The sequence below is a fragment of the Myiozetetes cayanensis genome, unplaced genomic scaffold, assembly GCF_022539395.1.
Source record: "Myiozetetes cayanensis isolate MyiCay16 unplaced genomic scaffold, myiCay2020 scf12, whole genome shotgun sequence".
Classification (NCBI taxonomy): Eukaryota; Metazoa; Chordata; class Aves; order Passeriformes; family Tyrannidae; genus Myiozetetes; species Myiozetetes cayanensis.
In genome coordinates this window covers 14,136,783-14,164,392 of record NW_026086826.1, presented here as the reverse complement: position 1 = coordinate 14,164,392, position 27,610 = coordinate 14,136,783, and the positions used below count along the sequence as shown (strand labels likewise).

General features: G+C 36.6%; 2 protein-coding genes and 1 non-coding gene across 5 annotated transcripts in view; all 3 read right to left on the bottom strand.

Annotated features, from left to right (window-relative positions):
* The window catches only part of MSH4 (mutS homolog 4), a 23,147-nt gene extending 7,200 nt beyond the window's left edge, over positions 1-15,947 (bottom strand). Inside the window, exons 1-14 of the mRNA XM_050307527.1 lie at positions 15,366-15,947; positions 13,084-13,248; positions 12,130-12,293; positions 10,800-10,910; positions 9,932-10,047; positions 9,134-9,307; positions 7,559-7,731; positions 6,738-6,805; positions 4,529-4,603; positions 4,038-4,102; positions 2,824-2,993; positions 1,862-1,998; positions 1,312-1,415; positions 359-483 (exon numbers count right to left, since the gene is read on the bottom strand). Of these exons, the coding sequence (XP_050163484.1) occupies positions 359-483; positions 1,312-1,415; positions 1,862-1,998; positions 2,824-2,993; positions 4,038-4,102; positions 4,529-4,603; positions 6,738-6,805; positions 7,559-7,731; positions 9,134-9,307; positions 9,932-10,047; positions 10,800-10,910; positions 12,130-12,293; positions 13,084-13,248; positions 15,366-15,630 (1,912 nt within the window). The 5' untranslated portion in view covers positions 15,631-15,947. The remainder of the gene's footprint in view (positions 1-358; positions 484-1,311; positions 1,416-1,861; positions 1,999-2,823; positions 2,994-4,037; positions 4,103-4,528; positions 4,604-6,737; positions 6,806-7,558; positions 7,732-9,133; positions 9,308-9,931; positions 10,048-10,799; positions 10,911-12,129; positions 12,294-13,083; positions 13,249-15,365) is intronic.
* On the bottom strand, positions 13,167-27,610 carry RABGGTB (Rab geranylgeranyltransferase subunit beta). 3 transcript variants are annotated; one of them, XR_007627814.1, is made up of 11 exons: positions 27,559-27,610; positions 26,957-27,064; positions 25,680-25,877; positions 24,991-25,096; positions 23,600-23,652; positions 23,371-23,481; positions 21,379-21,504; positions 20,625-20,774; positions 18,614-18,772; positions 17,134-17,199; positions 13,167-13,248 (listed from the first exon to the last, which is right to left on the bottom strand). XR_007627814.1 is itself a non-coding variant. In XM_050307526.1 (10 exons), exons 1-9 carry the CDS (start codon positions 27,559-27,561, stop codon positions 18,632-18,634), a joined length of 996 nt encoding a protein of 331 aa, XP_050163483.1. In that variant the 5' UTR covers positions 27,562-27,610; the 3' UTR covers positions 17,049-17,199; positions 18,614-18,631. The 3 variants fall into 3 exon arrangements, 2 of the variants coding, with proteins under 2 accessions (XP_050163483.1, XP_050163482.1); XM_050307526.1 differs by lacking the exon at positions 13,167-13,248 and having other exon boundaries at positions 17,049-17,199; XM_050307525.1 differs by lacking the exons at positions 13,167-13,248; positions 17,134-17,199 and having other exon boundaries at positions 17,779-18,772.
* LOC126635905 (small nucleolar RNA SNORD45) lies at positions 26,712-26,794 on the bottom strand. Its single transcript, XR_007627834.1, has one exon. It is a non-coding gene; the product is annotated as a small nucleolar RNA SNORD45 (small nucleolar RNA).

The following is a 27,610-nucleotide window of genomic DNA, read 5'->3' as shown; positions in this document are numbered from 1 at the left end:
GGTAGACATATATTTTGTTTTACGGTATATACTTAGTGTTGACCTGCTCATATTATCTTGCTACCTTTAAAAGAGAAAGAAGTGTAAACTCAGAATGTTCATAGACTTAATGTTTTTCAACAAAATATACTTAAACTGGCTATCTTGAGAAGACTGACTGTGAAGCTTATGGCAGCTAACTGGCAGAATTTAATCTCAATGAACAGAAACAGAAAGAACATCAGCAAAAAATGGGGACAGACCAGAGACACTCACCTAAAGACTACTGAGATTCACAAAAAGAAACAGAACCAGACCAACCAGCCTCCAACATAAGGCTCTTTATCTGGCCCATAACAGAATCATGGGAGGAACTTACCATAATCAGAAAGAGTGCAGGCGTGGGCAAACGAAAGCAGCATATCCAGCATAGACACAATGTCAGACAGCTTGTACAGGCAATGAATGTGTTCATAGATCTCATTCAGTAGTTTACACACTATTCTGAAATAAGACACTGATTTAGCTGTTGCACAGCACATACTGTCACTTTATCCAACTTAGAGAAATAAGGGAGTTATGATGTTCCTACTGCATACATTAGGACCGAAAGTCACTCATAAAATACAATCACATCTGCCAGATGGGAACATGTGTGTAAATTTCTTTGAAATAAATTAAGATCTTATATCATCATCTCAGATCCCATCCTGCTACCAGACACAAGACACATACCTCAAATATCAACAGCTTATATGAAAGCTTCACAAAGAGAATTAACTAAAAATACAGCTATGAAATCAGGCATGTTTTATTAACATGTGAAATGTGACTCTTAATTCCTGTAGACCTTCACATTAATAAAACCCCTACATGGCTGCTAGAAAGAATTTCCATTTAATTGACAGGCAACATTATACTTTAGTAAGTCTTCTGAATCAGCAGAGCAATATGACATGCAGCAGGACAAGATACACAAACAGACAGTTTCACTCTAAATACAAGGAACTGATTGGAAATAATGATTCTGCATTACTAATGCAAAACTGAGGCATTAATTGTGCCATTTTGTGTAGATAATTCACCCATAAAAATTAATACGATGACCAACCTTATTAATAAATGATTATATATTTGCAATCATGTTTAATACAATACACACTTTATGGTTTTTTTTTTTGTCTCAGCCCGTACACTTGAACAGTGCTGCTTTGGACTTATTTCTGTAAGTAGACATAACAGAAAGACAGCTTTAAAAACCCCTGTAATTAGTTGTTGATTGGAGAAAATAAACGTAGTTAGCAAATATTAAATAGTTTTAACAGGTCTTACAAGTAGGTCATGTGATATATTTCTCTAAGGGACTCCTGACATCTTTCGTTCATTTTTATTAAATCCGCTGAAGTGAAGCTATATGTGTTTTTCATTTTAGTGATCTACAGGGAATTGAAACCAACAGTAAGAACTTGCCTTACTATCAGAGAGAAAAACAGTTTTTAAAAAACCAAATTGGGAACAGTATGAGGGGTAAAAAAGGAGGAAGAACAACATCTGGTTTCATTTTTACCATATAAATTTTTTTCACCATAAATTTTTTTAAAAAGTTCATTCAGACAACAATTATCAGCAAGATTTATAACTTTGTATTTACACATGACATAACTGCATGTACATTTCTGACTCTAACTGGAACTGACTATTAACTATAACTGGAAATAGGGTAGTTATAGAAACATACCAATTAAACCTTCATTTACTTCTAGATATCTTCACTGAAATTATTTTGATTGTTGCAGAATAGTGTGTACTTTATTAATATATATTATATATTTTACATAAAGTATACAGACATATTATGGAAAAACATATCTTCTACAGATACCTTTGTAAATTCTGGGGGAAGCTGGCCATTGGGTAATGCTGAACAATCAGCATTCATCTGGATAAAAAATCCACGAGCAGAGCTGAAACTTGTTTTCATTGGTAGGTTGTACTTTTCTGCAAGTTGTGTTATCATACCTACAAAGAAAGATTTAACAAAAATTATATACTTTCATGTACATACACTTGTGTTGGTACAAAGACGGATGCTGTTAATGGAAGGTTTTAGAAGTGAAAAACAGTAACATCTGTATTTTTCACTGTCTGTGAATGTAGGATTAGAAGGAAACAGGAAGTACACAACAAATGACAGGTGCTGAAATTTCTGATGCTCCTTTAGGTTTCCACTTATAGACTAAACTAAGATGGTCCTTTAGCTAGAAATCAACCTTTTATATTAAAAAAAGGAAATCAATTTCAAAAGACAATTTTTTTTCTTCTATTTTGACTTAAACAGGAAGGTTACTATAACAAAATAACATGTCATGCTAAAATTCCTTTTATTTTTATTTTCCAACTCTTAACATAGCTAAAAGGTAGTCCACAGAGAAATCAAGGCTTCTTAAAATATAAAGAACCAAGAACTCAGATATTTGAAATGAAGAAGCTAAACCAAAGATTTACAGGTTTTATGCAGAATGCTTTAGGTGGAGTAATTCTGTTACATTATTCAAATTTTTTGTACTTTCACAGGATAAGGGGCAACAGTGCTTTGAATACAGGAATCACAATATAATTGTTCAACTTCATTAAAATACAATTGAGTTTTTATCTACAAAAGGAGCACCTCAGTAAGTATCTCAAAAGAACTTCAGTTGCTTATCAATGACAATCAATTTATACTAACACTAAATACTTTTTACATCTGCAAGGGTCATAGCACATTTGATTACACAGCTTCTATATGCCAGCTGCAAGGTACTTTGAACTCAAAAAACCCCCAAAATTTTATTTTCTAAATACCTGCTATGTCATCAACGACTTCTGTGTATGTTTTACGAGCTATGTCAAGAAATTCATTGATGTTAGGTTTAACAGCATAGCACTTCTGGGTCCTCATACTCAGACATCCTTTTGTGTATCTTGTATCATCATTAATTACAGTTGTAATCTTTTCAAGTATAATTCCAAATCTGCAATATTAGTTGTATCACAATAAGATAGGTAATACTTCATGATTTTTACTTGCAATATCATCCTCAAATTACAAATAGTATTGCAAATAATAGTATAACATAAGTGAAGCTAAGTATCTACTATTAAACAAAACACTACATTTCATTTCTATTTTCAGCTCAGTATGAGGTGTGACTAAAATTAAGTCTGACCAAAGATACTATTCACATTTCTGGGAGATATAATCTTCTGGAGATATAAATTATTTCTCAAATATACAGGCAAGAATTGATTTTTGCATTATTATGGCGACTCTAGGAAACCAATACTTGTCTTTTCAGAATTATTTCTAATGGAGGTCAGTTCAGGAAGGATACTGAGGTGCTGGAACAGGTCCAGAGAAGAGCATCCAGGCTAGTGAAGGAACTTGAACACAAGCCCTGTGAGGAGAGGTTGAGGGAGCTGGGGTTGTTTAGCCTGGAGAAGAGGAGGCTCAGGGGAGACCTCACCACTCTCTACAGCTCCCTGAAAGGAGGTTGTAGCCAGGTGGGGATTGTTCTCTTCTCCCAGCCAGCCATCAGTAAGACAAGAGAGCATGGTCTTAAGCTCTGTCAGGGGAGGTTGAGGTTGGATATTAGGAAGAAATTCTTTACAGAGAGGGTAATCAGGCATTGGAATGGCCTGCCCAGGGAGGTGGTGGATTCTCCATCGCTGGAGGTTTTTAAAATGAGACTGGATGTGGCACTGAGTGCCACAGTCTAGTAACTGCAGCAGTGTTGGATCAAGGGTTGGACTCTGATGATCTCAGAGGTCCTTTTCAACCTGGCTGATTCTATGATTCTATGATCAGCGGTTTCAGTATCATAGCTACTAGCTCCTTTGCTTTTTTCCCAGTATTTGCTAGTTGAAAATTGGGATTTCTGACCATTAAAATAAGATTTTGGGCAAAAGAATTGAGCTGTACCTGTAACTATAGATAAGCAAAGATGCAACACCTTTAACCTTACAGGCACTTCTGAGATGCATTTCTAACATACTAGCTCAAGTATGACAATAAATACCTTGCATCTTCAAGAGAATTGTAATAAGCCTTTAGCAGCTGTGTGTTACAGCTTCTTAAAGCAGCCTGTTGAAGATTAAAGCAAGAACATGAACAGTTACTTCTTTTTGTAGACTTTTTAAAGGACTGAAAATTCTTGGATTCACTGAGGCTTATCAGCAGTTGCTAAGTACTTTGCAGAATGTGAGGAGGACTTTCAGTTAAATGTTTGTTATAACATCAATTATTCAGGTAATGGTAGAAAGCCTGCTCTTCAGAGTATCAGCCTCAAATGTGTATTTTCAACCGGCTTAAGAATCAACAGACTGTTGGAAGTATTGTGTTCTGCAAAATATATATATTTTTTTACTTTATCGGTCCCTTCCAACGTAAGATATTCTATTCTATATTCTATGTAATGTAACAAACTGCACTTTATAAAAATAAAGACAAAATGGTCTGTACTTTACTTAAAAAAAAAAAAAAACAAACGAAGAAGAGGACAAAGCTTACTTTCAGAGGTTCCACAAGTTCTAAAGTATGCTTCAGGTAGATTAAATTGGTTATTTTTGATTCAGCAGTTTTAACCTGTTGAAAAATTTTCCAAGTATTTGAGGCATTCATATGTCTGACTGTTTAAAAAAGTACTTAAGAACTAGTAGAACTCATATCTTAACTCTTAACAGGTTTATACATTTGATGAAAATTCCTAAAAGGCTTCATAAGCTCACTTTGACAACTTAGTAAGTGCACAAAAAAATGTTTACCTAAATTTTACATTGCCTACTGTGATAGTTTGCCCATCAGTAGCTAAGATTTTCATATGTCTGCACTGACAATGATTGACTTACTCTGATTGACTCACTCTGCTAACCCACACTGTGAAAACTTCTTTCAATCTTCTGTAACTCTGTAAAGCTCTACATACCTTGTAGACTTTTTCAAAGCAAATACATTATGCATTATAATGAAGCACATAGCCTTTTCCATAAATGCTGTCAAACACAACATAATCCAGTTTAGTTGATTTCTCCTTTGTTAATATATGCACATGGTTAAACATCTGCCCATGTAATAACAAAAAAAAATCTAATACTTATTTCAAAATTTTTCTTATAATAATGACTTTTCTTAAAAATGTTTCATTCACACATTCTACCTGTCACACACCTGGAACTTCCTCAGGCACAAAATCTGCTGAACTTGTTCTTCAGATGGGTAATCAAGTAATCCAAAGTAGGTGGTCCTCATTTCTACCAAAAGTTGGATGCTGAACCAACTTCTAAGGATCTTTCATGATGGAGACAAGAGGGTCTTTAAGGAAATCTGTGTTGGGTTTATTTTGTCTGGATACCTTTAATTTGCTTATATATATATAAACTTTGTAAGAGGAAGTATTTGATTTCACCAGTGACGTGGTTTTTCAAGTAACACATCTCAGTGAAACTGTCAACTGACAGTCCTCCTTAGGATGAGAGAATGCTCGTGCTGAACAGACCACTCACACTTTAGTAACTGAAACTGTAGGCTTTTCAGATGTGCACCTCATCTGTTGACTGGTGGGAGGTTTACAATGAAAATTTTTATGGAGAGTAGGAATGAAACACACTGAAGGGGTTAACCTAGCATTTGATAAGAGCAACTGAGGTAGCACTTGAACGAACACATCTGTTGTGTGGATAGTGAGCTCTGCTATATTGGTACCAGTCAACAGTGAAAACACTGCAGTAAAAGGTCTGGTGAACATGGCCCTGTGCATACATAAAGGCATTCAGTCTGTCTGTTTTAGTCATACAAATGATCTCTCCTTCACGTTACAGATGTCTACAAGGCAAGTTGGGAGCAATAAACATTCTGGTTTTTGCAAATGTCATTAAAGAGATTTACCTGCATTTATTACAGTCCTGTTGGAGTCTGTACCTGATTTCTTTAACTAGCATTAGACAAGTCCTCTATATAAGCAGGAAAGTCAGCATGTGAGAAGACACTGAGAGGTGAGAGAGTTGTATCTATGTATGATTCTGGCATACAGGCATAAATATAAGGAAGCATAAGCCTCAAAAGCATTGGTAGAAATATCCTACTCAAGTACAGTAGACAAACATAACTTATAATGCAACTGGTTACAATATGCTTAGTAGAAAAAATGTTGAGGTTCAGTTATCTCAAGCTCAGTGTGGTTAACTGTCATGTCTAGTCTCAACCAAGGTCCAGCAGTGTGCTACATATACTTACTCTGTTTCGGTATTTGTATTATATGTGTTTTACCTGACAGAGTGATATATAAGGCAAGGTCTGATGAAAAAAATAATCTTGTTCTGAAAAGTAACAGTCAGTAGGACTGTAAATTACCATCCACTTTTTCCATTGATGCTGATGTGAAGAAAATTCACCTGTCTCATTTGAGTACTGTCAAACAGGATGTACACTTATGAAGAATAAAGGTGGGGAGTGATGAAAAAGTAAACATTTTTGGAAGTATACTTGCATAAATTAAGATGAATGTAATATTGATGCAAACCTGAATTTTTCTAACATTCTGCTAAGAGAATCATCTACTGCTGTAAAGTAAGAAACCACCTCAATCTATGATAACATTATTTCATGTCTTTTTAAGACACAGCCTTTTTCTAATGTATTATATATATTTATAAATATCACATTTATATATTGCATGTTATAACCAGATAATTGATTGTCTAAGGTGTAATTCGAAACATACTGTATCCTGCTTTGGAATTTGTACCAAAACTGAAAGTAGCTGTTCTGTATCCAGGAATTTTGAGACAACTGTAAAACAAAAGTAAACACATCAGAAATTGAACTGAGATAGTAATAAAATCTATTTTGTTTTAATGCATGTAATTATTTAATGGTACTAATGCTAATCTTTTTCTTACATGCTATCTTCATAAATTATTTACAGGGTAAAATCTAGGTTAAAATTAGCTGCTATCTAAATTATTTTGTCGTAACTACATTTACTATACCTAAGCATGTAGTGATCATAATATAAGTAGACATTTGTCAATTCAGAAATATTATTTTTCTTAGATTGAATCATATTTCACAGATTAAGATTACATGATACAGCTTCAGGTGGACTAACTCATCCTCTGGCATTGTATTTTACATTTTTCTGGATCCCTACATTTTATGAAGCAACAGGAAAAAAAAACATGTATACAAGTGTATTCAGCAGTGTCTTTGTTTGTTTAATGCCTACATTATGTCTTACTTGTATACATCAAACATAGGGCATACCTAGCCATAAAGGTTAAGACAAACTCCAATTCTTCGAAAAAGCTCATTGACCTCTACACACTTTATCAGAGAAATTCACTTTTCTTCACAAAATACTTGAGAAAAGTATCACATCTGTGATATTATAGATTACTTCAAAAATTAAGTGTCCACTATGTCACCTGACAAAGCATTAAAAAAATACTTTTCAAACATACTGAGTCACATTACATACTTCCCTATATTAGAAAAAATGTTTAACAAGACATATAATATTAGGTATCAAAAATAAACTACTACCTGCTTGAAGACCAAAAAAGAGCTCCTCATCCTGGAGTAATTCCTGAACACAGTCCAGTCTCATGTTAATTGTTTCAGCATCAACTAGAGGTTCCAGGATATTGGACCTAAGTCTCCGACTTCCACCAGGAGTTTTAGTGTAATTTAGGATGCCAAAAAGTGTGTGACCATTCCTTTGAAAATAAAATAGATTTGAAGAATACATCCACCAAAAAAAAAAAGATGGTAAATGTCAAGTGACATTTTCAGGTAAAAAAAATTGAGGTACAAATTTGAGGCGTGTTTTTGGGATGCTTAGCATCTTCCTGTTTACCACATATATCACATGAACTACAGCAGTTTAGCAAGTCAGGCAACTTAATGTAATTTAATATACTGTTAGCCCTCAATTATATAATTTTCCAAAGTGTAGAAATACATTTGTACTTAGTATTTTCCACATGTTTTGTAGTAGTATTCCATTGCTGCTGCAGTGGTGCAGTTCACACTTTTCCTCCCAACTAAACTAATTAAAAATTAATGAACCGACCCTACAAAAGGAGACAAATTACAATCAGAGATCAAATACTTATCAGAATATTTTCACTGAAATACATTTCTGAAAATAACTTAAAATACTTAGAAGTCCAAAAGATAAATAATCTTTGATTTTATTTTTTGAAGAACTGATTTACAGTCAATACAGGAGCTAAATAACATGTATATGATTTAGAAATATTATTTCCATGTTTATGGCTTTTATATGTTACATATCCCAGGGTTTCATAATTAAGGGTGATTGTATCTGTCTAGAATAAGCCACCCATAATATCTACAGCTAGTACACAGCCAAACAGTTTTAGAAAGCTGAAACTTTCGATGCTGTTGGCTGGAAGAAGGTCAATGAAAACACTGGGGCAATATTAACATACTAATTTAAACCAAAACTTGAACAGGAAGAAATCTGATACAAATTTACAAAACAAACACCATGTAGATAGATAGATAGACAGATAAAGCAGAAACTCCTGAAATACCATGACATACAAGAACAAAGCAATAGCCAAGAGAATAAAAAGAGGAAATTCAAAACCAGTTTTATTAAGGGCATATTTACCATAAGATGCAATTCATGAAAACACTTAAAGGGAACTCTACATTTGAGATAGTATCCACAGTGCCTACCTTTAAGCAACCGAGGACTTATTTCCTGTATAGTTAATGAAGAGAGACAAGCTCCAGATTTAAGGCTGGCACAAAAACTTCATTTAGGTGTTTTTAGTGTGTGCCTGTACTATTAACTTTTACCTGTGAATATCTGATACAAAGATATCTCACCAGGCTTCACGGTAAGATCTATGAATGGAAATAGCTGTGTGTGGCTGATTCACACTTGCCACTGGATCAGCAAAAATTATTTGTAGGATTTCCTATGCTAATGTATTTCTTTGTCCAAATATTTTTTTGAAAGCTCTGAATGGTATGTAAATTCTTCCATACAGAAATAAATACAATGGTCAGCTCTTTGACACAAATGTAAAGGAAACTTAGTGAAATACAACTTCATAAAAGCATAACTTGCAAAAATATTCTTACCGAGAATCTCTGTTATTGATTATTAGTTCAAGATTTTGTGCTGAAGATGAATCTATCATAGCTGTTTTCTCACTCCCCTGGAAACGCACCTTGAGTGATTTAGGAGCATAAATGGAATTTTGAATAAATTCAACATATTTTAGCAAAGCTGAAGCAGCTGCAAGACAGTAATACCTAGGAAAGAAACAATCTTTAATGAATGTTGAATAGCGCTATTGAAATATCACAAAAGCCGAGCACAACAGAAATAACATTCACACTTCTGCCTGGCAACTATTGGGATTACTAGCACTGAAAAAGCAGTATATTTAGAACATGTACTAACACATGTCTAGTGAACACACATTCTTGCAAATCAAATATTCACAAATGTTTGAGCCTCTGTACACTTGACACCCTACGCTATATAGCTGGTATTGTGAACATAACATATTTCAGTAATTATATGTAACTTGAAGACCGTGGTCACCAAGTATCACCACCTAAAATTGTTGATACAAGGAAAACACTAGCTGAGGCCAGAAAGAAAGGCAATCATAGCTCTTCAAATTTAACTTTAAGGGAAGAATGAAAAGGACAAAGTGGAAAGCTGTGAAAATTCAAAAAAACACCCAACTCTGTAATAGGTTTTCTATTAAAATTTCTAGATATATCAGAAATGTCAGATGGCAAAACAGAAGCACAGCTCTGCTATGATTTTCTAACTTTTGCAACAAGACACAGGCTCATGTAGTGAGAACGTAAAAAGTTGTTAAAGACTTATCTGGACACAGTAAGCTTTTCCTTATTTAAACATACTTTGACTGAACCTCCATGAAAACGGTGCTAAATTCAGATGCACACAATTGTTCTATGTATTCCAAACCCTTTGTTTCATTGAAGTATTTTCTTTGGACAGTTGTAAAAGTCACATTCTGTGAAGATGGGGATGAAAGCAAATAGTTTCAAAAGTTACATAAGACAGACTTCTCTATTTTTCTAGTGATATGTGCTTCTAAGAGATCTATCAGCTGGTTTTATCTTCACACAAATATTCACTAGAGCACACTCATGGAGGCAGGTCAGTGTAACTCAAATCAGATGCACCAGTGATTTATGAGCAAAAACGAGGAGAGAGTTTAGGAAGTAGAAGAGGACTCATGAAGAGGCCACCAGCTCTGTAAGCATGAAGCAATTTAGGTAGTAATTACTACCTAAAAGTTTTTTAAAGGTTCTGAGGCTTTAAAACTCATAAATTACATATACTAGGGTTATCTCACTGGCTTTTACCCTGCCAGTGCTCTTTCTCCAATTTTGTGATACGTCAGCCCCATTGATTTATCAGGTTGAGAGAACAAGGGAGAAGCAAAAGAAAGTGCTGAATTTTTTTTAATTTCTGAATCTTTCCTATGTTCAGTATTACTCAAATTACCCAATGCCATAAATTCAAAACTTTCAGCTTTAATCAGTAATATCTTTACGTCTTTAACTGTCAGGATTAGAAGTAGCAGTGTGGGAGCTGCATTTTGATTATTCTTTGCCGTGGTAAACTTAGACCCAAAAATCAAAGAAAACACAACCTGTCTGCATTTAACATTTTAAAAATTGTGCAAAACTCTCAAATCAACAATCACCTAAAAATGATCAACAAAACCCCTAAAACATGGAATGAAATTTAAGATCTTACCTTGAAATGCTCTGTAATCAAACTGAACAGTTTTGTTGTGTTCCCTGCATCACAAGCAGTGTTTGACATTATTATTTCTAGTGGTGTTAAAATCTTGAGTTTAGTAATAACCTGAACAAAAAATTAAATAAAAACCCATAATTTAAAATATTTTAGACAATAAAAAACCAGCAATGATGAATTACAGAACCCTATTATTTTAAAATCAGTTCCAGTCTTGTAAATAAAGATCAAATTTTTTGCTAATTTCGACACTAATGACTCAAATTCATATGTATCTGTATATACATAAAAATGAAAAAAAAAAAAAGCCAAACAAACAAAAATTAGAGCTTATCCCCCCATTATTTAAATAGAGAATCATGTTTGCCAATGAAGCACGTAATCTACTTTAAATTCCTACAGGTGTTTGTCTAACATAAAGCTGGTTTAAATATGCACATTTTTAGCCATATTAAGACTGATACCAGTGTTACAAGAGGAGGTTAGAACATAATCTAAAACAAGTCTCAATCAAAAGAGTAATAGTATTCAGACCTGTTGCATTGCTTCGTCTTCCAGAGCACCATTAACCTTTCAGCTGCAAACCCAGAAAGCTGCCATCCATTGAAATAAGTCATCCTCCCATCATAGCCATGGAATATATTTTTGGATATTTATCTTTTGCTTCATTGGCAAACATGATTCTCTGTTTAAATAATGGGGGGATAAGCTCTAATTTTTGTTTGGCTTTTTTTTTTTTCATTTTTACTCTCCCAAGTAAGTTTTTGTTTCTTTGAATATTGCAAAGATACTACAAACCACATTACTTTCTAGCATGTGCAACTACAACAAACACAGTATATAAGATGTTTCATTAATGCTCCTGCATAAACCACAGAGACTACTCTCCAAAATAATGTACAATATGCAGTGCTGGTAAGCAGAACACTTGGCTGTAAATTGAGTGAATTTTACTTCAAACTGAGAAGGAATATTTATGCAACCAAAGCCAGCCCTGCAATTACCACACACACACATTTATGCAGTTCTGTTTTCAGAGTTCTTTTGCCTGATGACAAATATTTTCAAGTTCACTACCATACATTGCCCAGTGCTCTTCAAAGCAAGGCATCTCACTCCCATATAAAGTGTATTTTGCAAAAACATTCTTTAATCTCTAAAACTGAGGCGCAGTGAAGAAAACAGCAGCCCTTTCAACACTGCACATTTTCTAGAAATTGTTTCCTTCATTTTTGAGAAATCTCTTCCACAAGCCAGAAATTTAATTTCCCTTTAGTCACAAGCTTTTTTCAAGAAAGTAAGTCACAATAATTAGACTATAAAATACCTTGGCATAAGTTGTATTGTCTGCAAATTGTGATAATATCATCTCAGGATTTTTTAAGTCAATACTGGCCATTCCGACTTCACCTCTGGCAAGGCCTCTTCCTTCTACTACAGCTACAATAACTGATGCAGCACTATGAGCAGAGACTGCAGATGAGGATGTAACTGTAAAACAGTTGCATATATTCAGTTACAGTCAATACAGATCAATGTAAGATTGATGAAGGAGCATCACAAACAGTGGAGTGAGGATCAACAAATACAGACACAGGTAGGCTTTAGGAACACTCAAGACTGAACTCATAATGATTAGTCAGACTGTGAAAGAACTCACTTTAAATCCCATGACTTTTGCACAGCACACAGATACACATAACATGGCACAAGGCATCGTTATCCTGGAACACAACTTAGTTCATAAAAAGCACTGCAAAATGTACCCCCAATGAGCTCCTGTGTAAGTGTTCTGAAGAACTAGTGCTCTACACCTCTGAAGCTGCCAACATAAAATGCATAAAACTTGCATCAAGAAACTTGAGAATTATATTGTATGTGATGTCCAATGCACTACAAGCCTAAAAAGATGCCCCAATTAAAGATTTGCCTGAATTTGGGCTCTTCAGTTCAGTGACTGCACAAACTGACATATCCACACACATAATTAAATTTTGGACAATTTGAAAAAAGTCTGAATTATAACTACATTGATAATTTATACCTGAATGCAAAGCAAGTGACAAGAGGATGCAATACCAAAACATCTCAGTATCTAAAGTAGTATTTTCCTGCTGCTGTATTGTTGATTGCCAGCATCCTCTATAGTACAAAACACATCGTGTGTTGTGTTTTGAATGTATTTCAGTAACTTATCACGTAAAAAAAATTAAACTGTATTTAACAAAATAACATAAGAAATGTAAGTAGGATTATTTCCTGTAAGAGCTGTTAGTCTTACCAGAATATCCCATAAGAGGGGTATGGCTTCTGCAAACAGATCTACTGGAGGACAGGGGTGTTTTTCCTACACACGTGCTATTCAGGCCTCGCACAGAAGAAGAACTTGTGAGATTCAATGTGTTAGCATTTTCTACACAAGAACTTTTGTCCCCAAAATATGATTCTGAGGGAGGGAGAAAGAAGTGAGTTATGAGAAAAGACACAACAAGTTTTTATTCAGAAAATAACATACAAATATGCAGCTTACAAAACTTCATTTTTCTCAGTAGAAATATCCCAGCAAAATGTCATTCTGTAAAAGCTCTCCAGAGTACAAAATGAAATTAAAAAATCAGACTGTTTTGCAAACAAGCTTGCACTAATATGATCATTTTCTGCAATGGTATTACTTGCAACGCCAATAAAAAAATAATAGTTTACGTTTTTTGGGTGAAATAATACAACAGAAGTCACTTTACAATAGATAACTTCGTATTCTAATGAATTCTAGATTTACAGAAGAATACCGTAGGTCAGCTTTATGACGCATTTGCCCATCAGCTTTAAAACCACTGTCCAAAATCACACATGTTTATGAAAACCTTTTTTTTCAAAAGCTGAGCATTACTTTTAAAAAACAGGACAATAAAAGAAAGCAAAGAATCACTTAAGCATGATCTCCCTTTGAATCTATGGGGATCAACCCTCAAAAATCATACAATAATCTGGGATATATTTCTTAACAGCAGTTTCATTTACACATGTATTTAAGATCTATCCACGTTTTTAAGTCCTGCAAAATATCTCTGTCTCAGAACATGAGGTTCTATAAATTATTTAAGTCATTTACTTGCTTTCAATTCTCAAGATGACTGAAAACATCACATCCTTAGTTGAGTTTAGATAATTGCTTTTTAACATAAAAAAAGTGAATATAAAGAGCTGTTCCACTTAAAACCTACAAAATCCTAGGTATTAAAAGACAGGGAAACCCAAATATCTCTGTTCTTTATATTACATTAAAAACTGATAAGCAAGGCAAAATACTTCAGTATTCTCAGATGACCCTTTAACTGCATGAGTCTTTATCATGGTCAGTTAGTACAAAAATATTTGCAGTACTGGGGTTTGTTTGGGTTTTTTGAGGGGCAAAGTGGGGTTTTTTGTTTGTTTGTTTTTTAATCTTAAACTGTGACAGTTGATAAAAATATTGGTTCAGACTGGTTGGGGTTTTTTTTAAGTGGACAAATCAGCATTGCAATGCATACAGATGATTTGATAAAATAGCATTCACTTAAGATTTTGACATAAGTTCTCCCAGAGGTTTGGTAGAAGAGACTTCACTCTGATGTTAGAAGGTACTGAATCTCCCATAACATGGGGAAAACTGTAATTTTAACACCAGATGTACCAAGGTACACACACATATATTCCTTAAAACCAGCACTGAAGTTATGCCCTATTCAAATTAGCATTCTAATTTGGGGGTTTTGGTTTGTTTTTTTTTTTTTTCAGGCTTCCCCAGTAATCATGTACATTACCCCAAAGCATTTCTCCTACTTTCCAATTTATGCATAATGGAGGTATACATACTTCAGAATGCATTTCAGCAAATGTCAAAATAATTTCCAAATATTTTCATAGTTTGTCTCCACTAAAAAAAAATTCAACCTTTTTTCCTGCCTGCCAAGATACAGACTTTGATTGTGGCACCAAGTCCTACGACCTAGTGATGCACAGATCTTCCGTATGCAGTTGTTGAGCTGTCCCGTCCTCGGGGAGCAGGAGACTGGTGTTAGGAGCAGCTTTATGTGAAGTATGGCAAATAACTGCGATGCATTGTAAGACCGCAAGGTTCTTACCACACATCAAGGATGACAAGCACTTAAAAATACTTCAAAGGCCAGGAAACCCCCCCCCAAAACAACACAAAACCAAAACCCACCAACAAAAATGCCAAAACAACCAACAAACCAAACGCAAAACCAAAACCCACCAACCGAACGTGGTTCAAGTCTCTCCTGTAAAGCAAATACTGTGCAGCAATTCAAACCAGTTTACTGGTCCCATCAGCGAACTCAGATACTACTATACAAAGAAAGTAACACAGATTTATTTAAAGAAGTGCTAAGGAGCGAATTCCATTGTTCTGGCAGGCTAAATGAAAAAAAAAAAGGTCTCTAAGGTGGTGAGTTGCTGCTGGCCCCTCTCAGTAAGCACCGCCTGGAGGAACCCGACCCGAGCACAGAGGGCAGGAGGACAAAGAAGGAGATCTAGACCCGTGCAGAGACCGCACCGCACCTCCTCTGTCGGAAACTGCCGGCTTCGCCCCGCTGCCCCCGGCGGCGCGCCCGGGAGCGGGGCCTTCCCCGCTGGAGCTGCCGGGCCGGGCCCCGCCGCCTGAGGAGCCGCCCGTGCTGCCCGAGCTGCGCGGCGTCTGCAGCAGCCCCAGGGTGTAGCGGGGCGTCCGCTCCGCCCGCCCGCCCGCGAACGGGGTGGACGAGTCGCGGCTCGGGAAGGACTCCGAGGTGGCCGAGGTGGCCTCACGCCTGCCCGAGCTCGCCATGGAGCGACCCCTCAGCACCGGCCCCGCCCCGCGCTCCGAAGGGCGGCACCGCGGCCCGCCGGCTCCTGAGGGGCGAGCGGCCGGCTTAAAGAAAGTTGTCAAGGTGCAGCTGTAAATGACACAGCAGTAAACGGAGCTGCTGGCTGTGCAACGGGTTCCATTATAAATAGGCAGGGACCTAGAGGAAGGTGCCTGCTATACTCTTTACAGCAGGAGTACTGCATTTAAACGTAATCTGTCCTGCATTAATTTTTCATCATTCAAACTGTTTCAGTGGGAGCTTCACAGATGTTTTCTTCCTGCTCATGAGTTTTGGTACAAAAAGATCCCCATAATTACCTGTGCAATTGTCTTAAACACGTGCTGCCAGGCATGTTTCAGAACACTTAACACTGCTTTGTACATTAGCATATAATATACACCACTCAAACTGTTTCAATTAACATTTTGACTAGGCACTGTTTTGTCTCTAGCATTTAATACACTTGCATTATAATACACTCCGAACCGAAGCCAGCCACAACTCCTTGTGGACAAATGTAGTTTGATGACTATTCAGCTTCACAACAGCAACTCGTCAGCTGCAGCTCCTCAGTTGGCATCTGAAAGATACTGTCCTTCTCCTACCCGTTCAGAATAGGCATGCAGTCCCTCAGCACTGAGCATTGCCATCAGACAACTTTAAAAATTTCAACATCAGAAAGTCTCACGGCAGAGCAAAGTATGGAAGATAGTAGGTGACAATTCCAGTTACTGCCACTGTCCTGAAGTTCTACGCTGAACTTTCCATATGCATTCCGACTCCTGCAGCTGGAGTTAGACCTCCTCTTCTCTGACAGAAATCCAAATATATGGCAAGAAAAGCAGAAACAAAAGGAAGGTCCATCTTTCACCTTTCTTTCCTTTTACATAGTCACAAATCATAAAGCTGAATTCACCTAACCAAGCTGTCTCAACAAAACCTAAAGGAAGCACATTTGGAAAAATGGACTTGACCATGTAGAAGGTAACAGAATGGCTGTTGATTTCCCCACATGTAAACAGAGACTCTCTTTTAATTAACATATCTTCAGACACACAATTTTATGTACCTGAATTAGTCACTATTCTTTCACAAATTCTCATTCAGAATCTTTCAAAATTTATTGCTGGGAATGTTGGCTACACTACAGTACTTAGGATTAAGATCTTTCCATATAAAGATTTCAATGTAAAAAAATTTTTGAAAGTACATTTTCCAAAAGTTTTTAATAAAGGACCTGTAACTGAAGACTGAGAACAGTAGATTAATTACCGCCAACTTTCTAACTAGATAAACTCAGAAAAAAAAATCTTAGCTGTATTTTTAACAAAAGAGAGGTAGATCTTAACTGCACCAAAATGACATAAATCTTAACATAGACACACTAGGCAATTAATGTTTTTCACAGTACATTTAATGAAAAATGTGATTTTGTTTGTGTAAGAAAAGTTGTGATGATTCTCTTTTTAGAAATACAATACCTAAAGAACTGATGTAAAGAAGGGAAGAACCTTCTTAAGAAAAGAAGTGGCACTTGCAAAGGTAACCTGCAATGAAAAAAACACTTATTTTAAAATTTTATGTTAACCTTTACAGTTAAGATAAAACCTGATTGGGGTCTCATTCCCTTACACTCAACACTAAGCCTACTGTAACAGTTTTCCAAATCTTGAAAAATAAATTCATTCCAGGCTTTGACCAAAGAATTATTCAAGCAACTAGGCAACCAAAAATCTTTTACCTTAGCTAAGAAACCTGCAGAAAGGCTTTAAAAATTCACCAGAAATACTTGAGCATTTGAATTCACTTCCTGTCTTTGAAATTCACTTGAAGTAAAAGTCTATCAAAAAGTGACTTTGTCGAGTTTAGCTTACTCTCTACTAACACTGACAGGCTGGATGAAACTAATCAGCTGGCTTTTAAAACTGTGTTGAAAACAACTTTAGGCCTTTGTTAAGCATAATTACAGAGATTACCAAGCACTTCCTCCCCTTCACAATTACCTTTTACTGTATATTGCAACTGGACTACCATTTAGTCTCAGCCAAGGTGTGTGGAATGTAAATTAAGAGGCAAATTTAGGACTTCTGTGAAGACAAAGAGGACTTCATCCTTCAGTAAACAAGTATTTTCCATGGCTAGTTTTATTTTTTTTTTTACATCATAATCAAGTGTTGGCAATTATTGTTGTAAAAGTTACAAAAGTAGGATTTCAACCCAGCAACAAATTTAGAATCAACTCTATATTCAAGTACAAGTCACTGTCCTGTACAGACCTTCTCCAGAATGCTTAATGTTAGCAACTTTCACTCTATATACTCAAGGTATGCTGTATTTCAAATATTAGTGGAATTTTGTCTAAGGACTCATCAATAAATAAAAACATTTACATACTTAGAAGAACCATAATTATGGTTTTACTGGTATCAATTACTATCAGAAGCAGCAGCTTGTTTCTCAGTATAGAAAACTGATGGCAAACATGAACAGGACAAATTAAATACACAAGTGTGTGGCATCAAGTGCATGGCTTAGGTAAGATTTTGTTGGTTGGTTGGGGTTTTTTATATCTTCTTTTAAAGTGCTCTGTGTGATCCACCATCAAAAGAGGCCTATATAAAGACCGGTGTAGCATGGTTGATAGCACAGTAACACAAATATTAAGCATTCACACAATCAAGCTTTGATTTGAATATTAAAAAAAAAAAAAAAAAGCCAAGGTCCATACATTTAAATACAGATTGGAAATGTTTCTACATCTCTTATAATATAACCGAAGAACATGTTACACTTAGATTATGAGAACCTGCCTGTTCTGATACAATTTACAAAGTGACAAAGCCCACAGCAAAGCTATTGCTTTACTTCTATAATGTAAACACATCTCAAGGGAAGAATATGCTGACAGTTTCACAGATGAGATTATAAATTAGTAAAACCAAAGCAACTGGTCATATCAACCTTTTGTCTCTACAAGGCTTAGCTCACAAGCTCAGGCTGTACATTTATTCTTCGAAGGACATCTTCTGGCATACAAAAGACAGGATTGACAGCCTTAATTTGTTCTTCTCCTAATAAAGATAGTCCAGCAATTCCAAATAAGGTGTGAAATGGATCCACCTGGGAGAAAAAAGAAAGTTTGGGTCCATTTCCAAGGTCAATCACTTTTTCACTTGTACAAAATGAAGCTTTTGTTTGCAAGAGAACTGCAGATCTCCATGCCTGAGGAAGACAACGCAACCGAACAAGCATTTGTGCTAACATGTGTTGACAGGTGAGACAATTTCACCAGCGTGCATTTACAATACTATGATTTACTCAGAGATGTTGTTAATTATCTGCTGCTAAGACAATTTTCAACTCTGAGTTAGACAAAAAGCATTCATATGTATGTCCACTGGCATGCAATATCACAGGGTGGCAGAAGCAAGGATAATTAATATGTTAAAAGTAAATCTGATCATCTACAAGTACCACTTCCCTAAATTCCTCATTTGTTCTTCAGGTACATCATAAAGCTCTTTATCTCCAAATACAGAGCTGTGCTATAAAATCTTGAGAGGGAAGCAGCAACCTACTTTGCTAGAAAACCTCTATAAATAAAACAGAACCCCTTCAAACCTCCACTCCCAAAATCACAAGACACCCTCCCAGAACCTCCAACCTGACAAACAACCTAAACACAAAAGTCCCCAAAAGAGGGTCTGTTAGGAGTGAGTGTCTGCAGTAACAAATCAAAAACCTGTAAGTATCAACATTTCCATGGGAGTTCCCTCTTCAGCAACAGGGACAGGTAAAAATAATAAGAAATTACTGCTAATATAGCATGCAAAAGCCTCTCCCAAAGGTGCTCGTATTAGATACAGGGAAAAGGTTCTGCAAAGTTGCTCTTCCAGGAAGACACAAATATTTCGACAGCTCAAGTTTAATCTCCAAGCCAGAAAAACATTCAGACTTGAAGTGCTGGGCTTTTCTTGGAGAATTCTAAAAAGGGAAAAGGTCCTTCTGTGAGCTCCTTAGAAATAAAAATCCTTCCTAATTTAAGACCACAAAACAACTCTCCAATGATAGGCTAAAGAGATTTCTCTCCCAACTGGGAATATAGTATCAGCTTGCAAAGAAAAAGAAGGCAGCTTGTTTTTCCAATACATTTGTGGAGAATGGAACAGACATGGGCAGCTGCACTAAAAGCAGCTAAGACTTCCCCAGACTGTTAATAAATAAGCAGCCAAGTGCTCTATAGGAATTGCAATGAGGTGTCATAATACTTTTTACTTTATCTGTCCAGCACCCTTGAAAGATAGGAACCTTATATGCCAGTTTACCTGGACAATCTCAATTACTTCCACTTGAAACCAGAAAGAACAGACCAGCTAAATCATAACTGCTCTCTTAAACAAGCAGAAAATCCATACCACCAGCCTCTTCATATCGCTATAACAAAAGCTTCTTCCTCCCTCACCTAGACAAATGCCAGTGAAAGAATTTATTCAGTGGCTGGGCTGGCACAAAACAAAAGTTAGCATATAAGGATTCTTAATAAAAACTTATGACTCATTTAGATCAGGTAAAACCACCATACTTTAGCTTGCATATCATTTCACAAAACAAAATGATAAACCCCAAGAACCCACACGCATCCCAAAAAACCCACCACCAAACACTGGCTTTCACATAGATCTTCCAAGTGGTCTTGTGAGAAACGATTTGTGTTGTATGTGTTATGAGAACCAAACCAGAAATTGTAGGAAACGGCAACTGACTTCAGAGGGGGATAGAAGTGAAATATAGAGTATGTGCTCCCCAAGTAAGCCTTCAAAGGAAATTATAACCTATTCTTCCTTCAAAGGAAATTGCAGCATCTGCAAAACCCACCTGGATCATGAGTTGAGTTACAAGCAAACAAGAAACCTTCTTTTTCCCATTGAAATTTTCAATTATGTATATTTCATTTAGAAAAAGTATTATTTACCATATCTCCTGGTCTGTCAGCAAATCCACCAGTCTCCTCATCCTGGCAAGCCAAAATAAAGCAGCGCAGTTTCTCTCCGTCAATCCAATGTATCCTACCAATCATCTTCAAAGATGCTAGCACCCACCACGAATAACACACATCAGGTAACTGGCAAGCAGAGAAGTAGATTAATATTTTGTTTTAAACATAACCTTGCAAATTTTACTGGTAATTTTGCAAATTACCAGGCATGCTGTCATAAGGCTGTTGCAGAGAAATAACAAGAGTATCTCTGGAGTAAAAGGGAATTTTTGGATGCAGTTTCTTTTCAGAGGACTTCCCTTTTCAGGAAGGGAAAGTCTCTTTTTCAGACATCTTCCCTTCTTCAAGAAACAAGTCCTCAAGAATGTGATTTTAAGCAGACTACACCTGTGAGGGAGGCTAAAAAAAACACAGCACTTTTTCCAGGAGCAAATACAAAGAACTTAATATCAACTAGTTGCATTTTAGGGAGGGGGGAGAATTTGACCCAGTTTAACAGAATAACGGTTCAAGTGGTCAGTAAGACATCACTATGTGTTCTTCCCTACCCTGAGGACTCAGACTAGCACAGCTAAGGACTGCATAACAAGTGTTATTGACAAAATGAAGAGTCAAAATAAAGGTCTGACTTATATGAAGTATTTAGTAAACTTTTCAAAGAAGTCATGGCATTTTCAGCTTTAGAAAAAGCCATCTCTATTGAAGTTTGAACAAAGAAACCACCCAATACCTTTTCTGGTCGCCCGTTGAGACCTCCAGAAGGCAACTGACGTTCACAAAGCCACCAACCCAGCAAGTCAACATTTACTTGATGCAACTGATCTGTTATAGCCAGAAATCCTGTGCAACAATAGATCTAAAATTACAGACATAAATTTTTTGTGTATGTAAAACCTAAGTACAGTTTAGCAGACTAAATGAAGAAAGATCTCAAAGCAGCAATACTGTTACGTAAATAATGCAAAATAAGCACACAAACATTTAAACTTTTAGTTTTCCATTAGAAAAGTATCTTATTGTTACAGTTGCTTACAATTGCTTTTGTAAAAAAGTACCAATAACACAATGCAATTACACAGCAGTAAGATTTTACTAATATAAGACACTAATACAAGGCTTGGAAAGTGATCCTAGAAGATCTGACAGAGTCATCCAGTTTTATTTTAAAAACACAGATTCTCAGGCCACAGTACTCAAAGTGATTTCTTCAGGCTGGATGGACACGGCCTTTATCAAAATTTTGCATCCAGCCTATGGTTTGTTCCTGTACTTGCCTCTTACCCTAACGCTTCTGGAGAGCAAACTAAAGAGCAAAGGAACAGACCAAATAGCAGAAACAGGCTAACCCTGATCATTAACTACCTCAGCAGTTCCACATACATTCAGTCATGTCAGGTTTACTTTCAAAGTGCCATGTAATATATCTGCATTGATTAATCCAGTTTTAATAATTAATTAAAAATTCCTATTTTTTTCCTAGGAAATAACATTTACAGTGCAACAGCATACTGTGGTCACGTTTCACGTGGTCACTAAGAAAGCAGCGAAGCACAAATGTCAAGAATCATAGAATTATTAAGGTTGGAAAGTCCAATCTTAGACCTAATACCACCATGACACTAAACCCTTACCATGAAGTGCCATGTCTACTCATTTTTTGAACACTACCAGGGATGGGGAAATCTACCACTTCCCTGGGGAGCCTGTTCCAAAGCTTAACTTTGTTAAGAAATTTTTCCTAATATCCAAACTGAATCTCCCATAGCACAACTTGAGGACATTTCCCCTTCTCCTGTCACATGTTGTCTGGGAGAAGAGGCCAACTCCCACCTCACTACAACCTCCCTTCAGGAGGTTCTCAACAAAATACCTCCGTATTTTCATATGATGAGGTGAATCCTGGCTATGGCATTTCTCATCATAATTTTGCAAAATAAACAGGTAACTGCAACACCATTTAAATATTTTATTAAAAATTGATTTTTTTCCCCCCTCACATTCAGGTTAAGTGCAATAAACTCTTCCATGAAAAGAAATAAAAATAGGAAAGGTAGTCTTATGCAAATTTTCTGCTGGAAGAAGTTACTGAGGTTGTCTTCCTTGGGACATTCCTTAATTTGTTCCAATTATACTACTGCATTCTCAAGTAGATTTTACTGAGCGTTTTTCAGAATCCAGTGTCACTTGTAAAGTGCATAACACTAGCAACTCTAATTGGTAAGTTTTTCCATTACTGAGTTAGGTTATCTTATCTTAAAATTGACTTTCCTCCAAAAATTAGGCAAGGCTTGAGTATCTCATTGTCATTTGGGTACATGAGCTGATAAATCTCAAACATATTATACAATTGACCTTTACATCTCATTCTGATTTGTGACAGACACAGTGATAAATCTTGTCCACTGTCTCTACTGAAACCTATTTAAAATTCTCTAAAAATCCTCATGCTGACTATTTCAACATCTCTATGTAAAGACTGAATTACAGTCCTAAAAGTCCTTCCCTTACCATCTTTTTTTTCTACTCAGACTATAACCTCTGGAGTCTTGACTCATCTTCTCAGATTTGTTCATTTATTTTAACCAAGGTACTTGAATAAGGCATTTTGAGAAACAAGCAAGGTACATCAATTGCCATCACTGATAGATGTTGTAAAGAAACATTTATAGGCTGTGTGTGATGCTTGCTAATTTAAAACATTTCCATATAAAGAAAAACTCACCTGTCCTGCATGTGATTCGGAACCTGGTCTACAACCAAATCCTCCATCAAAGTTCATACAGGACAAAACGAATTCTACTGCTTTCCCCACGTCAATAGCATCCAGCTTTCCCTGCAAGTCAGAAAATAACTAATGCACTTGATATTCTACTGAGCTCATTACCTACACAAACTTCAGCAGTACTAAAGAGAAGATTCTGTACTTGTGCAAGTGATGGTTTAGGACTTACCAGAAGTGCAAGAGTTGCCGCAGCACAGAAGGAGAACCTTGTATCTATTTCTCCTATAATGTGGGGGGTAGGAAATGAAATAAGATTGTTTTTTAAACAAAAATACATTTAAATCACCACTGAAAGTATGGAACTAAACGTTAAAATACTAGGTTTTATACTGAACAACAAAATCAGCTAAAAATTTCCCTTATACCATTTCAGTTTCCAGCTCATTAATTATTTCCTCAGTAATTTAGAAAACCTACATGGCAATTCAAGTGACCTGTATGTTTACTGCACATAAAGTCAACAACTCATTTAGAACTAGACAGATATAAATCCAAATCAATTCAACTAGTGGTAATTTACAAATAACTCTAGGATTTTACAGTTTACCTGTAGTGTTCTACAAGATAATTGCAGAGCAGTGGAAATAATTCAGTAGTAATCAGACAATTCTTGCTGTGCCTTAAATCTAGACAGAAGTAGAAGCCAATTTTGGTTTTAGAGGAAAACTGATTAAAGCTGCAAGTTTTCTTTTGCATATTTATACCCGGCAGCCAAACCAAAGCCACTGCACCCATAAACAGAATGATTGCTCAGCAAGTCTGTACCAATATAGCCTGAGCAATTAACACTTCAGAGTCACAATTTAAAATTGAACTGATCACACTCCTTCAGCTGCACTATAACTGCCTTTCAGAAGTATTGTCAATCCACTGTGCATTCAGTACACTCCTGATGTTTCAACAAAAAGGATGCAGCAAACTATGAACCAATTTAACACACAGTATATCATCTACTTTTACAGTAACATACATATACTGCTAAGATCTCCCTTGTCTGAACTTTACCAGAACAAGAACATGAGGGACATGCAATAGATTTTATGAAAATTAAGTCTTCCATGGGGATTAGTATTTTTAGAGTGACTAAGTACTTATGCTAGAGCTTGAAAATGCCATGTTTGTTCATGAAGAATTTATATGCAGAAACAAAATCAGTATTAACAGAAGTTCATGAGTACAAACCCAGTTTTTCTCACTCCCATATACTGAAAGATCCTTTCACAGCTGGCATGGATAAAGATCATTGCTGTCTGCCATTAAACAGCAAGTATAAAACATTCCTTATGGAAGAGTGTATCCAGTAACTCAAAGTACTGTTAAGTTAAAAATGCCCAAAAGGAATGGGACAATTTATTCCTAATACAAGAATGGAACTGAAGTTTAGAATATTTATGAAAGGAATGAAACACAACTCTACCCTTCACAAACTCTTCTTTTTCATAACTTGGAGAATAAAAGTGTTCACATACAATACGTATGCAAAAAGATCATCCAAGGAAACTTAAATTTACAGACTTACACATCAACCTAGTCACTATATTTTAAAGATTTAAAATTTACCCCATTCATCTCCAGCAAATGATCCATCTTCTTTTTGCAAGCTCTGTATATATTCAACAATTTTATTTACATCAACAACATGGAGACTATCATATAAGATAAGAATCTAAGGAAAAAAAAAGACACAGTAACAATCAAAGAGAGGCAAAACTTTATTTCCTAACAAAAAACTTCCCCTGGATTTATAAAAGACTTTATTTGACTGTGAGTGCTATCTCGTAAGGTTAATTAAAATAAACTTTCTTTCACTTTAGTAGTTAATCACTGTACTTAGCTTATCTATCTCTGTCTAAAAACTAAGTAATTCTCAAATGAAAATACAGGCAATGCACCCTAAAAAGTAAATCTGAACAAATTCCTATTAACTGTGATCACAAGAAAACATGACATTGCTTTATACATCTTGGATATGTAGGTAGGTCTAACAGTGTTTGTTACACTGCTACAAAATTGGTAAGAGTATGCAGTAATCATTAAATGATTGTTAAAAGTAAAACAATACTGAATATGACAACTTTTAGGAAGTGATACAGTTAAATCCTAAAGCTGTGTTCATTCGATTTTTTTTTAATAAGGTACTAGAGTAATTTTTACCATTGATTTTACAACAACAACTGCTTCATAAATCTGCAATCATAAAAATCATTAATCACAAACACTTTTTTCTAAAATTACCTTCCTACACTTACCTGGACAGCACTGAGGGTATACAGAAGATGAGGATCATGACCTATGCTGGCACTTATTCCCCCACACTCATGCTGACACGATTTGATGAATGCCAGAATTTCCTCTTTGTTCATTCGGTGCAGCTGCCCCATGAGATCCATCGCTGTCAGCCCCCAGTAGATACCACTCATCCTCAAATACTCCGACATACAGTATTCCTAAGTAGTGCATTATTTTAGTTCTTGTTCAGACCACCATCAATACAGAGCAATGAAAATTGACTGGTCAACATTTACAAGTAGTTTCTAGTAAGCCAACCACCTTCCATCCCTTTACCAACAGACTCTGTGTCAGCCACTCACACACATTCTGTGCGTCCTGCACATGTGTATATACACACAGGCACATGCACACGTATAGATCTACACATCCTACACTCCCTTCCTCCCCTGTATTTTTCTAGTCCAAAGTATCAAGCCCTGTGTCAAATTGAGAACATATGAGTAGCTGGGCACCAATTCACTTCAGATCATTGCTTATTATCTTGGCATTCAAACTACCCCTTAAGTTGCCACCCCAACTAGTCTCAAAACACAACAAGTCTAACATTTAATGAAACTTATTTCAAGTGCCCAACTCTCACAATCTAAAGTTGTATTAGAAAGTGAAACTTTATATTGAATTCTCTTACATTGATTACTTCACCCACACCACATATTTTCTACATGCAGTACTTTTTAAGCACAAGAAAAAAACAATCCTAAGTAACAGCGTTTAAGAATTCTTTTGAAAACAGTAAAGGCAACTGCAACTTTTCTTCACATAAGCAGTTACTGACATTTTTCACCTGCTAGAAGTAGAATCCTATTGTTGTGGGCTACAATCAATCATGTATGACTATAAAACTGATTTTAAAGTGTTTATGAAGTCTAATAAGCATGAAGCAGTGCTGTGGTGGGATGCATTAAGTTGTTCCATCAAAAGCGCAATGTGCAAATGCAGCTCTACTTGTGCATTCTAGTGGATGAAGAAGCAACTAATAGTTTGTTTCTCAGGTCTCAGAGTAATTCTAGAGCTGAATGGATAATCTTCAAATTTATACTCAGATAATACATGCCAAAACTCATCACAGACCTGGAGAAACTAACAAAAATATCTTTATTTTATAGTTTGGATTGCAGGGCAAAAAACTATTAGCTTGACAGCATGCATCTCACCCTTAAATGGAAGCCAATAAATAAAAGTTATTATTACTTTTAATAAACCCACAGCTGTACTGAAACAAACTGATACCTACATAATCATCCTTCTTTGTTCCATACGAAGCTATATAATCTGCATGTTTCTCTGCAAGTAACGTGCTCGGGGCATCGGGTTTTATTGTAACATCCTTTTGCGGTGTCCCCTGTAAAAAGCACCAACAACACGGCAGTTGCAATGTCAGGTCAAGACGTTTTAGCACCTTGGTATAATTTAGTCAACAGCGGTGACTGCGACTCTGGAAACAAACATCCCTCCGGTAATTCTGAGCCCAGGGAAGGTCACTTTCCAGCCTGGCTAAACCCTTTCCCGGGACAGGCTGCGAACGAAACCCTGCCACGAAGCGGAGAAAAAACACGAGCTCTCCAGGAACACCCTGAAGCACCGGACGCAGAAGCCCTTCCCGGGCCCGGCGTGCAGCGCTCGGCCCGGCGCTGCCGCCCTTGGCCCTCCGCCCCGCCAGGCCGGGCCCTGCCGCCGCTCACGGAGCCGGAGGAGCGAGTGCCACCCGCGCCCTCCCGAGCGGCTCCGGTGCCAGCCGCGTCCCTCCAGGGCGGCTGCGGTGCCAGCCGCGTTCCCCCCGGAGCCCCGCGGTCCGGCGGGCGAGGCCGGTGCCGCCCGCGCTGCCCCCGTACCCACCATGTTGGCCGCCCGCGCCGGAAGGGGCGGGGCGGGGCGGGGCGGGCGGAGG